This window comes from Plasmodium cynomolgi, chromosome 8 (assembly GCF_000321355.1).
Source record: "Plasmodium cynomolgi strain B DNA, chromosome 8, whole genome shotgun sequence".
Lineage (NCBI taxonomy): Eukaryota > Apicomplexa > Aconoidasida > Haemosporida > Plasmodiidae > Plasmodium > Plasmodium cynomolgi.
This window is the reverse complement of record NC_020401.1, coordinates 1150015-1164236: the sequence shown is the minus strand read 5'-3', so window position 1 is coordinate 1164236 and position 14222 is coordinate 1150015. Positions and strand designations below refer to the sequence as shown.

Sequence of the window (14222 nt, the reverse complement as noted above, 5' to 3'; positions counted from 1 at the left end):
TTTTTGTTTTTTTGTTTTTTTGTTTTTTTTTCTCTGTTCATGCGAAATTTGTTACCTAATTCTGGCACATAAAACACGCATAGTAGACTTAAAAAGGCATTTCAATTTTCGGTAATTAGTTTGCAGTTCTGTCCATGCTGTGTATATTGTTAGCTGGGATAGCGCAGTGGAATATATATGGGACAATGTGTGCGCAACATGCAGGAGGCGGTTTTTATGCAGATGATGTGTTTCCCTGCAGTTCTTTCGCTGCCTTTGCATATTTGCGGGAGCGGTTCGGTCCAGGTGTTGATGCTGAGGGGCGGTTTGCAGAAAAAAAGGAGCGCTCCAGATAACCCCCCCCATCGAGTTGGCACTTTGCAAGCGCGGGGAAAAGGCCACTCACGCTAATTTGTCAGCACACGTAGACCTGCGTAATGTAGTAGCGTACACGTGCACAGTTGGTTCGTAAGGGGGCGCGAAACTATAGCTCCAGTTTGAGACGCACATAAAGATAGAGAAACATAAAAATAAAGAAGGCAGCCCGTGCAGATGCAGGTATAAGACCGCTGTCCCGATAACATCTTTTAGGGGAATACTTCGCTAAACAAAAATGAGAAGAAAAAATGATGTGTCCAATGTTTAATAGGATTTAGTAAGTAGGGATTTTTTTATTTTTTTTATTTTATTTTATTATTTTTTTTTTTCCCGCAAAATGATTCTGTGCAAATGGTGAAAAAGGTGCATGCTTTTTACTCACAGGAGGGCTAAGTACCGATTGAAAAAAAAAGGTCCTCTCAGCTGTGTTGGGAGGGCGCCAGGGTAAGCGCTTCAGTTTTATTCCGTTAATGGCTGGCTTTGTAAATTAGCTCCGCTCCTTGGCGTCATTTCTTGGCTCCGTTTCTCGGAATCCATTCCCCCCTGCGGCTTACATGCACACAAGTACGAATACACTTACGCGCCAGTGGAATGTCTAGACAAGCCTGGAACAAAAATGGATCAACAGCATTGTGTAGAGTGTGGCCATTTTATGAAGGAAAAAAAAAAGGATGGAAGGAGTCCCCATTTGGAAAAACTCCCCATCGATATTAACGGTGAAAAGTTCTGCCAGGATTTTAAGAGTTACTTGAGGAATGTGAACCAAGCATTTATGCACTCGCGCCATGAAGTGTTTTCCGCTTGCAACTGGAGCAATTTGGAAAGGGTAAGCATTGCCAAGCGGAATAGGTAACTTGGGCGACGAAAAGGTCGCTTGAATGGGGAAGTATTCCTACACACCTTGGCCAACCTTTACTTAATGCAGGTCCTAGCCGATTATGGGTCCAGCGATGTTGTAAAAGAGTTCAGTGCGAGATTGGCTTGTGCGCGCAGGTACTCTTGAGAAAGCGGCGGAAATTTCTCCACTTGGCCATTTTACTACATTGGTTTAGTTTATTCTTTTTTCCCCCTTTTTTGTGCACACTCTACATTTCGCTCATGTGATGCTCATCACAGTTTTAGGCTGGAGTTGACAGAGAGTTATAAGATGCACAAGGAGGATCAGTACATGGTATCAACTTTGCAAATAAAAAGAAAAAAAAAAGTGGCATACGTTTGTTTGGATGCTAAATCTGTGTGCAATTCGTTTTCTCGACTTGACTAATCCCTGGAGTGTTGGAGTGGAAATCAAGTCAGCACCACATCGGGGCGCTTCGTTTTTAGGAAAGCACTTTGGAGCGGGAGAGCCACATTAGACACCGCAACTTAAAACAGAGGTAACTGCATTAGTAGCCGAGTCTTCTCTCGGAAGTTTTATTTATTTATTTTATTTATTTTTTTCTCTCTCCCCCATGTTTGGCATGTATTTTCCCCTCATTGATCGTTTTTTTTTTCCCCATCCCTTTCATGCGTGTAAACAAATTTAGGCGCTACGAGCAGATGGAGAAGCAGATGCTCGCACGGAACCAGAGGGAGTACAGGGACTTCGAAAGGAAAGAGCTGGTAATTAGGCGGGAAGAAGAACCCGTCGTTGTTGCGCCGCTTCCATTTGGGTTACCTCCATTTGAGCCACTTCTATTTGCGGCGCTTCCATTTGGGTTGCTTCCATTAGAGTTACTTCCATTTGAGCTTCTTCCATTTGTGCCCCCCACTTTGCAGCAAAAGGAGCGCGATGAGGGGAAACAAAAAATGCAAGGCGTGGTGAAGAGCATCATCCACGCCGCGTTCAAGGTGGCACAAATGGGAACCACCTACGGCGATTCCTATTTTTACGACACGTTGTTCTCCTTGGAGAAGTCTTTTTTTATGAAGAAAATAAAAAATATGAGTGAGCTTGCCCAAAACAACACCCGCATGAATGAGCTAACTGTGGCGAGCAGGCCGATGGGCGTGTGTGAGAAAGGGGAGAAAAAAGGGGAAAAAAAAGAGCAAAAAATAGGAGAGAAAAAGGAGCAAAAAATAGGAGAGAAAAAAGGAGAAAAAGGGCAAAAAATGGAGGGGAAAACAACCGGAAGCAGGTCTACGGGACCGCTCCTTCGGGGCTTGCCTAACCACCTGAATTTTCTGAGATGCCAAGGGATCGTGGACAAAATTTTTCGTCTGGATTTGCGAAACGTCTCAGGTTCGCACAGGGTGACACCAACATGCACACACGCGTAGGCATCGTCCAATTCGGTTCATTTTGTCAAAGTGGACTCCATCTCCCCCACCAACAGCAGCAGCAGCACTAGTACCAACACACACACCAACACGCACTCCAACACACACACACAGCAGGAAAAAAACACAGCACAGAAAAACGTGCATACATGCACATGTTGGCGTATCTAGCTAACCAAGGCGAGCTGTCTGGAGTGAACAGGAAAGAACTCCATTCTGTACATCCGGACATACGTTATGGAAAGCGCTACTCCGATTATAGAGCAAAAATATTGGAGGGGCTCCCACAGGTCGATCTGAATTACGTAAAGGAGAGAATGGTGAGAAGACGTTTAACAAGGAACAGGGCAATTTGCACACACATATCTGTTCTGGCATTTTTTTTCGCCTTTTTTCGCCCCTCTTTCGCCATTTTATCTTCATGCATGTTCAATATTCATCCTCAGGGGGATAAACACTTCTCCATTTTGCCAATGGACGTTGTTGAAGAAGGTTAAATTTTAAGATGCCCCAAATAAATGCTTCTTTTTTTTTTAACCATGTGATGTTGGGACCTCACCAAACAGGGCTGGCTGGCTGGCTGGTTGGCTGGTTGGCTTGTTGGCTTGTTGGCTTGTTGGCTTGTTGGCTTGTTGGCTTGTTGGCTTGTTGGCTTGTTGGCTGGTTGGCTGGTTGGCTGTGTGTGTACCCTACTGCAAGTGAATGCAGCGACATCACACTATCACTTCTCCTTCTTTCATTTCCCCCAAATTAGAAGTTAAAGAATTGCCCCTACTGAAGAGTTTACTGTTGACACTGTTCAAAAAAGGGTTCGCTTGAAAGGCACATGCAGGGGGATCCCTACCGCTATCCCTATCGTTATCCCTATCGTTATCCCTATCGTTATCCCTATCGTTATCCCTATCGTTATCCCTATCGTTATCCCTATCGCTATCCCTATCCTTCCCCCTTCTCCCCTTAGTTGTTGCCACCTCGATGAGAATTACGCCTACTTCCATTCAAGTGTACTATACTCATTTTTTTTTTTTCTTTTTCTACATTTACAGCCCGAGGGAGGGCCATTCCTGGGGGAAGTACACATCACCCCTAAAAATTGCAATCACGGGGAAAATCAAAAAAGGTGAGCCAAAAGAATGGGTTCAGTTGGGTACACACAAAAGGAGAGTATATGGTGCACAGACAGATGGGGACAGATAACTGTAGGTGGCCTTCTCAAATGGCATTATGATAGACAGAGTTGCCCTCCCCACGCGCGTCACTTGGTACCTCTGTCCCTGTTTGCAGACGCTAAAAGGTTGGCTGAACATCTAAGGAGGACCTTCCCCCTAAAGGTGTACGATGTTGATGAGATCGAAGAGGACGTCCGACGGATCTGCAGCGGAGGGAGCAATCACGATGGTAAGTGCAGCAGGTGGGCTGTAGCCAAGAAGAAGAAACGGGCGCAACTATAATTATAAAAACAGCTCTGCCGCATGGATAGTTTCTCTAGCTGACGAACAACACCGCTATACCGCATCGCCACACCGCTATACCGCGTCGCCACCACAAAATGCAGACCCACGGGAGGAGACAACCACACACACACAAATGAACAAAAAGAGAATCGCCAGGAAGATAAAAAGGATTGCTCAAACATTAAGACAAAAGAATTATGAAGAAAAAAACAGGGACAGTCTCTACGCCGATTTGTTGTACTACCTCATAAAGTACGACTACGACCTCTTCCATGTGAGCAGAAGGGGAAGGAACAGTAAAGGGTTAAAGGAAGTCTCCACAAACGAAGAAACAAAGAATTCAAAAAGGAACAAGTACAGAGGATACATCATCGTCAACTTTTTTTATTCCCTAAAACAGTACGTCCTGTTTGAGCTGAAAGTGAAGAAGCTTTTTATATTCAACGATTTTTTACATGAACATGTTCATAAATTAGAAAGGGGGAAAATACCACGTGAGGATAACGAACCCTGTAACAATCAACCAGAGTTGCAAAGAAAAAAAGGAGACGCGAAACAGGGAGTGAACTATGCTTATAGGAAAACTTCACCTGAGGGAAAGAACAAACATAGTGCTAATAAAAAAAAGAAAAACGGTAAAGCTGGCACAGAGGTGAATCCCCTACACAATGATAACGATGTATACAGAGAGGAGGAAGTTACAACAGAACAGCTTCGAACCCATGATATGGAAAAAAAAAACATTTTATTTTTCTCCAATTTTATTTGCAACATTATTGATTCGAATCACATCAAGGGAAGACATCACCTCTCCGGGGCGACTGACTTACACTTCCATATTGATAGGAGCAATAGGGAGATGAATAGAATTTTATTTGGTCGTATCACCAAGGGGGAACTCTCCACCGAGGTTGGCCGAGAAAAGGACAAGGGTGACCACACGGAGGGAAAGTACTCTCCAAAGATAAGTGATGGATTCGTAAAACTGAAAAGAATCAACACTGCTACTGTGCTCAGAGGGGAAAGCGACACAGAACTTGGGAATCCACAAAGTTGTAAAAAAAAAAAAAAACATACAATGAGGTGCAGAATTGTAAGTGAGAAAAGGGTTCCTATAAAGGCTCCTAAAAAGGGACAAGGCGAACAAGACACCAAGTGCACCTTTTCGGATAACCAAGCAGTCGATCCTGATGAGGAAAAGTTCCGCTCCAATTTGCATCTAATGAAACGAATTTTCCAGATGGACCGAAATTGCCAAGAGGTAGAGGCATTCCTAAAAGCCTACGACGGGGGGTCCACATACCCACGGTTTCATCTGCTGGGGAGACACCCGTGCAGGTCGGCGAGTCTTTTAGTTTCGAAGATTTTGCGCAGTGGACGGGGGGGGAGACACGTGGAAAAAACGCGCAGCGGAGGGGAAGTGGGTGACCCCGGAAGGGGCATAAGCGAAAAAGACACCAAAATGGAGGGTAACTGTGGTGCTAAAACAGACTCTCATCCGAAGGGGGATCCCCTCCCCAGAAAGCTGGACAGCCACACGGCCACCTACTTCAAACTTCGCTACTGTAACATCGTCAAGGAGTACGTATGCCACCTCTTCAACCTCTTCGTGTGGAAACAAAATCTGAAAAAAAACATGCAGCAGACGGTCCAACATGTACACAGAAATATACAAATGTTCACACACGATGTGGACATTGAACCCATTAACGAAATTATCCAGTCTTACAACCAGTTGAGAAAAGGGGTAGTTCAAAATAAAAAAGTGGAGCTAGTCCTGTGTAATGCAATAAACAGCATTATGATAAAAACGTGGGTGCAAATTTTGAAGGGGAAGAATGAGTTTAGACAGAAAGAGAAAATATGGATACAGAAATGGATGGATATGCAAATGTTCCTCCTGATTTTTTTCTCCTTTTACTCTATCAGCATAGAACATGAGCTGTATGTTAAGCTGTCCCACTTTGTAAATGAAATGGTGTGTTGTCTACTGAGTCAGGAGGATGGGCCACCATCCAAAAATGAGAAAGAGAAATACTTGCTCATTTTTAATTATTTCCCAAAAAGTAAAAAAGATTTTTACACATTCGAGGGGGACAATTATCATTTCCCATTTGTACAAAATGTTCGAGAGGATGTCCGAAAATTTTTAACAGAACATCTGAATGGAAGAAGTTCGAGCAAGGGGAAAAGTGATGAGTCCAGTAGCCACGACAGCCCCTTCCACGCAGAACGCGAAAAGGATGCCCTCCGCTTGGCCAAAGAGTTCCATTTTTTAAGCAGCTGCAAATTTGTTCACAAATTTAATTGCCTTCTCAACGATACGGTGTCTACTCTCAGAGCGTATTTTTTCATTTTTCACGACCTCAACAACTATATCCATGATTTTATCGCTTTGCACTACTTCGCCATCTACAAACAGGTGAACCTCGCTTGTGCGCGAGTAAAGAGGGCCATCCAAAGTGAAAGGCATATCCATTTTACCTACACAGGGAGGCTTCGAAAAAGAAAAGAAGAAAGACACCTTCGGGATGGAAATGCAAAAGGGAGAAAATGGAGGAAGAAGCTTTCGCCTTGCTTGGTCCAATCTAGAAAGAAGGGGGAGGATACCTCGGTGAATACCGCATATAAATCTTCCAGGAGGAGAAAAAAAAAAAAAGGCAATATTAAAAATGAGGAGGAATATCCCTTTTTTAATATCACCGAAATGAAACAGTCTTTCCGAAATAACATGATGTTTATTTTTTTAAAAAATATCGTGAGTCACATCTTTGTTGAACATCACTCCGTTATGATATCCAGAGGGGACCTCCAAAATGCTATCACGAAGAGTCTCCTTTTTGTAAAAGATAAGACAGAACAAGTAAATATCTACAAGCTTATTGGTGTTACTCTCCTGGGTGCCTACTTCAAAGAACGAAGTGTGTCTCCGGAGTCGTTCCTCCTACAAGGAAATCGGAAAAACGATCATAATGATTCGCCATGTGTCTTTCTTGGTACGGAGGGAAAACAAAACAGATATGTTTTTTTTCCAGACTTTTTTTTCTTTCTTCTTTTTTTTTTCTTGAAAAGGGAGGGCCATCGTAATTGCGCTCACAAGGTTAGCTCTTCGTATGCGTCCTCAGGGTGGTCGATGTGTGTGGCTGTCCTATGGGTGGTTTTCTCTTTGGCGCTATCACCTGGTGAACAGCCTACGTCAACCCATCACTGTTGCCCATCGCTGCTGCCCACCGCTGTTGCCCACCACTTCTACCCACCACTGCTACCCACCACTTCTACCCCCCTATGATCAGATTTTCCCGAATTACTTGAACGTCCTGGAGCAAAAGATGGCATCCAAGGGAGAGCTCAGTGGGAGCGAACGACTGCAGGTGCTGAGGGGCTGCCTATCCTTTTGGGCAAGCTTGACTGATGGGGACAGCCCGCTTGGCGGAGGTGGTTTGGCTGAGCAGGGGGTGACCGCACGGGCCGAAAAGGGTGGCTCGGAAGACGCCGGGAATGTTTTCTCAGAGGATCCAGCTAAACACGCAGCTAGCCAAAACTACGCAGAAAAAAACCACCTGAACAACACACACAAAAAAAAAAATTGCGAAGAAAGCGTCGACTACTTCACATTCGCACAGTTTGCCGCCTTGGGATTATTCGACTTCGTGAAGGACACACAAAAAAAACTCACAAAGGAAGAAAGAAAAAAGCAAAACTACGAAATTTATCTGCTGAATAAATTTGTTTTTAATTTTTTATTTTCACTTAGTTTATTTCCTAATTTTTACGAACATGTCCAAATTTATGTAAGAAAATATTTGTTGAAAAAAAATGCAGAAGTGGTCTCCTCCTTTGAAAAGTGCGTGAAGGAGAAAATGAAGAGTATAGAGGAGAGGGGGTATGTCCACGTCGCCCCTGCACAGGCATGGGGGGTGGGAGTAAATGATTTGAGAAGGGGGCAAGACCATTCTGCGACGCTGTTTAATACAAAAAAAAAGGTAGGTTGGGTGTGGCCTCGCGCGCAGTCGCGTTGGCACAGGTGCCGATGTGCTAACGAGCACGCACACACTCATGCACGCAACTAACCGCGGGCGCCTCCCTTTCACTCCTCCACAGGTGCGGGTAAAAGAAATACTCATTTTTTTTCACACCAGCTATCATTACGACTGTTAAAAGGAGCGAAATAACTTCAGCGAGGGAACTTCGACACAACTTCGGCACAACTTTGACACAACTTCGACGCAGCTTCAACGACGCTAGTAAGACAACTGCTCGCTATTCGGGATGCATTAAATTCGATAATGCTCCCGTAATGGCCAGTGATTTAAAAAAAGGGAAAGAAAAAGGAGTTCACGAAGGGGCATGCTTATTCCCTAAGCGCGTCGCACAGGCAAAATATCTTTGTTTCTTGTGTCCACAGCTTCATTACCAAGGAGACGTTTTGCACCACAAAGACAGGGGCAAAAACAGTTAACATGACGCTTGGTTAGCCTTTCACACTGATGAAGGATCCCTAAAACAACGTTTCGTCAAAATTAAAAAAAATCGTGGACTCCAATACACGCTGATCATATTTGTTAAAAAAAATTTCGATAAAGTTTTGGAACTTTTTCATGTATGTGGATTTCTGGAAGAAGTCCTTCAGATAATCCATGAGGGCAAATTTTGATTCACTTTTTAATTTTTCACTTTTGCCGAAAAGGTGCAGTGCACTCTGCTGGTTTGCGGCGCTCTTCTGGCTGCGTTCGATGTTTTCGCCACTGTGGTGCTCACCCGTTCTTCCCCCCCCGCTATCGCTGCTGCTATCGCTGCTGCTATCATTACCGCCAACATTGCTAACACTTTGGAGAGTCGTTTCTCCCCTTTGTCCATCCGGGTAGCTGCTGGGCAGCTCTCTGTTCAGGACATTCCCACTGGGGAAGCCCCCCTTGCGTTGGCTGTTGCGCACTCCTTCATCGTGACTCCCCCTCGGCACTGCACTGTAGGAGGCAGCTCCCACCCCATCGTAACTCCTACTATTAACCTGAGTTTCCTGCTTACCATGCACACACTCCATGTTCCTCCCTTGGTAATGATATTCCTTTCCCTCCCTTCCCTCCATCTGTGCTTCATTCGGATATAACGTCTTAAATAATTTGTTCACGTTTTTTTTTATCTTGGTGGCATTTTTTTCCTTTCTGGGATGGTAGTTGTAACCCTCCTGAGCGTTTTGGCTAGTCCCCTTCAAATGGCTTTCCTTTCTCTCCTTGCTTAGCATAGGCGTAAAAAAGATGTCCCCATTTTGTTTTGTATTCTTAGATTGACTAAATGAATAAGCGGCTGAGCACTGTATGAAAACTGCGAGGCAAAGGAGCAGCCTTACGATGGAATTGCCCTCCATTTTGAAGCTCGACTGAGATGTGTACCTTTTGCGCGGGGCTGCCAAATCACATGAATGGGGGGGGGAAGCGGTCCAAATGGTGGTCCAAACGGTGGTCCAAACAGTGGTCCAACTTCTAGTCTGAGTTGTAGCCCAACGGGTAGTCGCGTACGGTTGGGGTGAGCCTTGGTTTTAGTCTCACTGCAAGCATGTACAAGTGCATACGGTGGTCTCCATACAGATGATCTTCACCTTTTGCGCTTCGGGGAAGAAAAGGAGACGTTCGAAAAAAGGCACTGCGCAGCGGCAATTTGGTTCGAGCAACTCGCCTACTCAGTAGTGCTTAGCGTGGTCCCTGCTCCTTTCCTTTCCTTTTATTTTGTTTTTTTTTATTTTATTATTTTATTTGCTTCCTTCCCTACGTGGAAACAACTCGTTTAAATCGCCCCCTTCGTGCTTCGCCGGCTTGGCGCTCTCCGCCCGGTTAACTGCTCGTCCCCAGCGCACTCGCGCAAATCAGTGTGCTCTGTCGTTATCAGCTCACCCCGCGACAGGCTTCTACCTCAGTGGTTCATTTACACGCTCGGTTAAATGGATTAACCCCGCGGGCCGCCTTCTTCCTTCGGGAAAAAAAATAGGAGGCCGTGTTTCGGCTTCGCTTCTTTTGCTTCTTTTCTTGTGCGGGTGAAATTCGTCACGTCACACCTCCACATGGGAGCAGCGAATTAACTTTTTTTCCTTCAGAAGGGGAGAAAGCATATCAACAAACGGGCTGTGCATGTTGGGATATTCACATGTAAGCCCTGCATACGTTTGTATACATATGCCTTAATCTGGTGTGCCTCCTTTTCCTGTGCGCTATATATCTGCAAAGAGGCTCACAAAAAATGGTTCATTTTGCCGAAACGTATCGCAAACTCGCCCTTGGAATTTATTCTTGCACTCGTTCGTTTGTTTGTTTTTTCGTTCGTTTATTTGTTCTTTCGCTCGTTTGTTTCTTTTTTTTTTTTTTTTTTTACTTCCACTTGGTCGTTCCAAAGTGGCGGGCGGGCAAGCAGTCGAACGCGCGGTGAGAGAAAGCCAGCACCCAGGGAGTGTCGCCAGGGGGGGGTGTCGCCTTGTCGACTTTCCTGCGACTCTCGTTCGGTTGAGTGCATCCGGGAATGACACAAGGTGCGCATGCCCCGTCATTTGGGGGGGAAGCTTCCTAGAAGAACAGGAGCTGTGAACAAACTGGTGACTTCTCTTTTTTCTTCTTCACCACGAAGAGGTATGCGCTGTTTCGTTCCGCACATTTTTGTGCATCCTCTTTAAGAGGGGTATCCCTCCGAGCGGCTCGCCACAGGCGTCGTTTGGAAGTTGGTAAAACGGGGAAAAAAAAAGGGAAAAAAAAGAGGGAAAAAAAGGGAAAAAAAGGGGAAAAATAAAGGGGGGAAATAATGGCGAAAGAATAGAAGCCAAAAGTAATACCAAAAATTGTAACGAAAGAGTACCCAAAAGTGTGACGAAAGAATAACGAAAGAGCGACAAAGGAACACGCCCCCCTTTTGTGTGGGGACAAAGCCTCCATAGCCCAGCACGACCTTTTTCAAAAACTAAGTATCCGTTCGCTCTTTTTACCAAATGGAAATGACGCAGCGATGCTTCTAATCTCCCCCCCCACACACACACAAACACATCCCTTGGGGTCAGTAAAAGCGGCGCAGCCTGGACATGTTGTTACGGAGAGCTACGACGTTCTGCTTCTTCCACGAAATGAACCCAGGCAAATCGGAGTACTTGCGCTGGTATTTAAAATTAGGAATGAGTAAATGCATGGTTTCTTTTTTAAGAGGATTCAAAAGAATCGATAGCTCATCAATTTTATTTTCAATTTTGCTAATGGACAAACGAAGAGAGTTCTTTTCCACAGAGAAGCTACCTTTAAGCATATTCATTTTATGTCTTAAATAGAGTAACTGTTCCTCGAGTTGGAATTTCTCCGTCTCGTAAACTTCCCTTTCTTGTTGTTTTTTTAGCATTTCCTTGGCTCGAATACACTGCTCATGTATGGCACGTCGTGATAAGACGGTTAATATTCGTTTCATTGTGAGCTTCACCTTCTTTAGTCTCCCTGGCTGTATCATTTTGCTGTTGTTCTGTAAATGGAAGTTCTGCTCTCCTAGTAGTTTGTTTTTTTCCTTCAAGCATAGGTAATAGAGTTTGTGTAGATCGTCGAAGCTCTTCTTCCTTAAGAGTACGCATGGCCATGCATCTCCCGTTTTGCTGTATTCTACTTTTGTTTTCATTGGTGTGCTATCCAAGAAGCTGTTTTTCCACAGCTCCTCTATGCCTCTCTGGGGTACGAATTGCAGCTGGCTCTGCATCCCTCGCAGGCCTCGTAGCCCTCGCAGCCCACACAGCGCCATCGTATGAGAAGCGGCAGGTTTGTTCCGTTTGTGCGGTGCCCACCCGGCGTGCTTCCAGCGTTCTTCCTACGTGCTGCCAGCGTGCTTCCTACGTACTTCCTACGTGCTTCCTACGTGCTTCCTACGTGCTACCTGCGTGCTTCCTACGTGCTACCTACGTGCTTCCTACGTGCTCTGTTTTGGCCCCCCCTCCCGAGGGATGCTTCACAGGGGGGAAATGGGCCAGGCTGCACTTCCGCGGAACGAACAGGGCATACCGCGTTGCGCCGCGGAAAAAAGGTACTCCCCGATAGGTACTCCCCCGATAGGTACTCCTCGATAGCTACTCCCTATAGGTACTCCCCCTTTGCTGTAAGTGTGTTACTGCCTTTTCCCTGATGCGCAAAGTGTAGGGACTTTCGTTTTTTGTCCTTCCTGCGCGTTTATGAAGGGAACAGTGGGGGAGCAGTCTCAGCGTTGCGCGAAGCTCAGTTGAGTCGAAATGCCTTCCGCGGTTGCTTGCCCCTTAATCTGCCAAAAGGGGGAGGGTTCCTCCTTCTCCTTGCGCTTACCCTCAGAGGGGCACATCACAAAAATGCATAATAGGATTAGCTTTGGCGAAGGAGAATTGCTTCTTCCACGTAGAAGGGTAGCCTACCATTTCACGTTCCCAATTTTTATGAATACTGTCATACCCTCAAGGACACCATGTTCATACTCTCTTTGGGGGGACCTACGTAGAGGAACGTGAAATGGGGGTTCTCATTACCGTCGAAATTATCCTCTGTTGAAAATTTCCCATTACGCTTATCTCCTCTCATGTGTCATCACCACGTGGGTGTTTTATTTATGTTTTTATTTTTACTTTTACTTTTACTTTCACCTTTTTTTTTGTCACGATCGAGAAACGGAGCGAGGGGTTACCTGAACCCGCTATGCTCCCACTGTGCCCCTACTCTGCCCATACGACCCTTGGCAGGGGGGGGTCCCGTTGCAAATTTTTAAAAAATAAAGGAGATGCGGGTGACGCGGCTGTTTTTTAAGATGCGACTTTCTATGAGATGGGCGAGATAAAGAGCTTCTTGAACGTGTGTGCGTATATGGCCCCGTGTGACTGCTAGCGGTTGAACTGCTTTGCGGATGAACTGCGTCGCTGGCGCAGCGCCTGTCGCCCCGGCGTGTGTAGGTGAAACGCCAACAGGAGGTATGAGGAGGATATCAGGAGGGTGAAAGGAACATCGCGGGGGGAGGTGGCCCACCGATGTAGGGAGAAGCGGACGTGAAACGCGGCCCCCCAGCCCTTAGTACCAAATTAACAGGAGAGCTCACGCATCTTCCATCATGACGAACATACTTCATCACCTCCTCTACACCGCCAGCACATTTGGCCGTTGCTACCCCACCCTCTTTTTTTAATTAAAAAAGAATCAAAGTGCTAACTTAATCGCGAAAGGTGGAATGGTGGAAGGGACAAATACCCAGGGGATGTGCTTTTTCCAAAGCGGAACAAATGCTTAGCTTACTGAGCCATCTTAAAAGGGGAAAAAAAAACGTAGTATGGCAAGCATTAACAAAGTGGCGAAATGGCGAAACGGCGAATCGGCGAAACACGCATACACCCTTTTCTTTTTTTTTCTTTTCCCGCATTGAGGTCCCCAATTTGTGCATGTAAAAAAAAAAAAAAAACCCGCGCTTTAACATACATAGGTGTGGTGACATTTCACCGTTTTAGCTGCGCCGTGGGTGGACTCCCGGGGCTCCATCGTAGCTCCCCACAAGGGGACTAAACTGCCTTTTTGGTATGTAGAAGGGGATTGTACCTCTTTGCCTTGGCGCGGAATAAATTTTTGCATGCTGCGGTGTGTACGCAAGCGCGCGCCGGTGTTCCACCAGCGGAATACCGTCGAGTTAGAAGCGGAATACTGTCGAGTTAGAAGCGGGATACCGTCGCGTGAACAGCCCCATGAGGGGCATTTTAGTTTCCACCTTGTGCACCTACATATATCCACTTAACCAAACCGACATGAACATTTTTTTTTTTTTTTTCGCGAATGATCCAAATTTTTTTTCGCCATTCATACACGCCGCGCATGGGAGACATGCAAAAATAAAAAAAAATAAAAAATGGCCCCATCCACCACTAAGTGCATTATGCGACATACGTACACTTAAAATGGGAGAAAAAGGAATGAGAAATAAAAGGGGCACATTTGGATGAATCCTCAAAGAGATAAACTCGTGTCTACGTTACGCACTGATTATAGAAACATAGGTAAGCATGAGAGCACCCCCTTTTGCGGGCCTCTCTCTTTTTTTTACTTCGAAATCACTCTCCTAATTATTCATACCTTTTTTTTTTGCGTTTGTCTTATGAGCACCCTGTGTCTTCCTTGCCTCCTACCGCTACTCTCTTTTTTTTTT

At 45.4% G+C, this 14222-nt stretch overlaps 4 protein-coding genes across 4 annotated transcripts; 2 read left to right on the top strand and 2 right to left on the bottom strand.

Annotated features, from left to right (window-relative positions):
- Window positions 1–660: 660 nt before the first annotated feature.
- On the top strand, window positions 661–2616 carry PCYB_083450 (hypothetical protein; the record flags this gene model as incomplete). Its single annotated transcript, XM_004222083.1, has 6 exons — window positions 661–1183; window positions 1283–1350; window positions 1474–1528; window positions 1681–1733; window positions 1884–1959; window positions 2116–2616. The coding sequence occupies exons 1-6, from the start codon at window positions 974–976 to the stop codon at window positions 2614–2616; spliced, it is 963 nt and encodes a 320-aa protein (XP_004222131.1). The 5' UTR covers window positions 661–973.
- A 754-nt stretch (window positions 2617–3370) lies between these two features.
- On the top strand, window positions 3371–8228 carry PCYB_083440 (hypothetical protein). Its single transcript, XM_004222082.1, has 9 exons — window positions 3371–3425; window positions 3663–3736; window positions 3901–4067; window positions 4204–6492; window positions 6563–6688; window positions 6778–7066; window positions 7143–7153; window positions 7364–8053; window positions 8172–8228. The coding sequence occupies exons 4-5, from the start codon at window positions 4204–4206 to the stop codon at window positions 6686–6688; spliced, it is 2415 nt and encodes an 804-aa protein (XP_004222130.1). The 5' UTR covers window positions 3371–3425; window positions 3663–3736; window positions 3901–4067; the 3' UTR covers window positions 6778–7066; window positions 7143–7153; window positions 7364–8053; window positions 8172–8228.
- Window positions 8229–8568: 340 nt separating this feature from the next.
- PCYB_083430 (hypothetical protein) lies at window positions 8569–9435 on the bottom strand (the record flags this gene model as incomplete). The annotated part of the gene is made up of 2 exons (XM_004222081.1): window positions 8569–9381; window positions 9418–9435. 2 exons carry the CDS (start codon window positions 9433–9435, stop codon window positions 8569–8571), a joined length of 831 nt encoding a protein of 276 aa, XP_004222129.1.
- Window positions 9436–11147: 1712 nt separating this feature from the next.
- Window positions 11148–11822, bottom strand: PCYB_083420 (39s ribosomal protein L47 mitochondrial precursor; the record flags this gene model as incomplete). Its single annotated transcript, XM_004222080.1, has 1 exon — window positions 11148–11822. A coding segment is annotated over one exon (675 nt), but the record flags the coding sequence as incomplete, so codon positions are not given.
- Between the last annotated feature and the right edge of the window lie 2400 nt (window positions 11823–14222).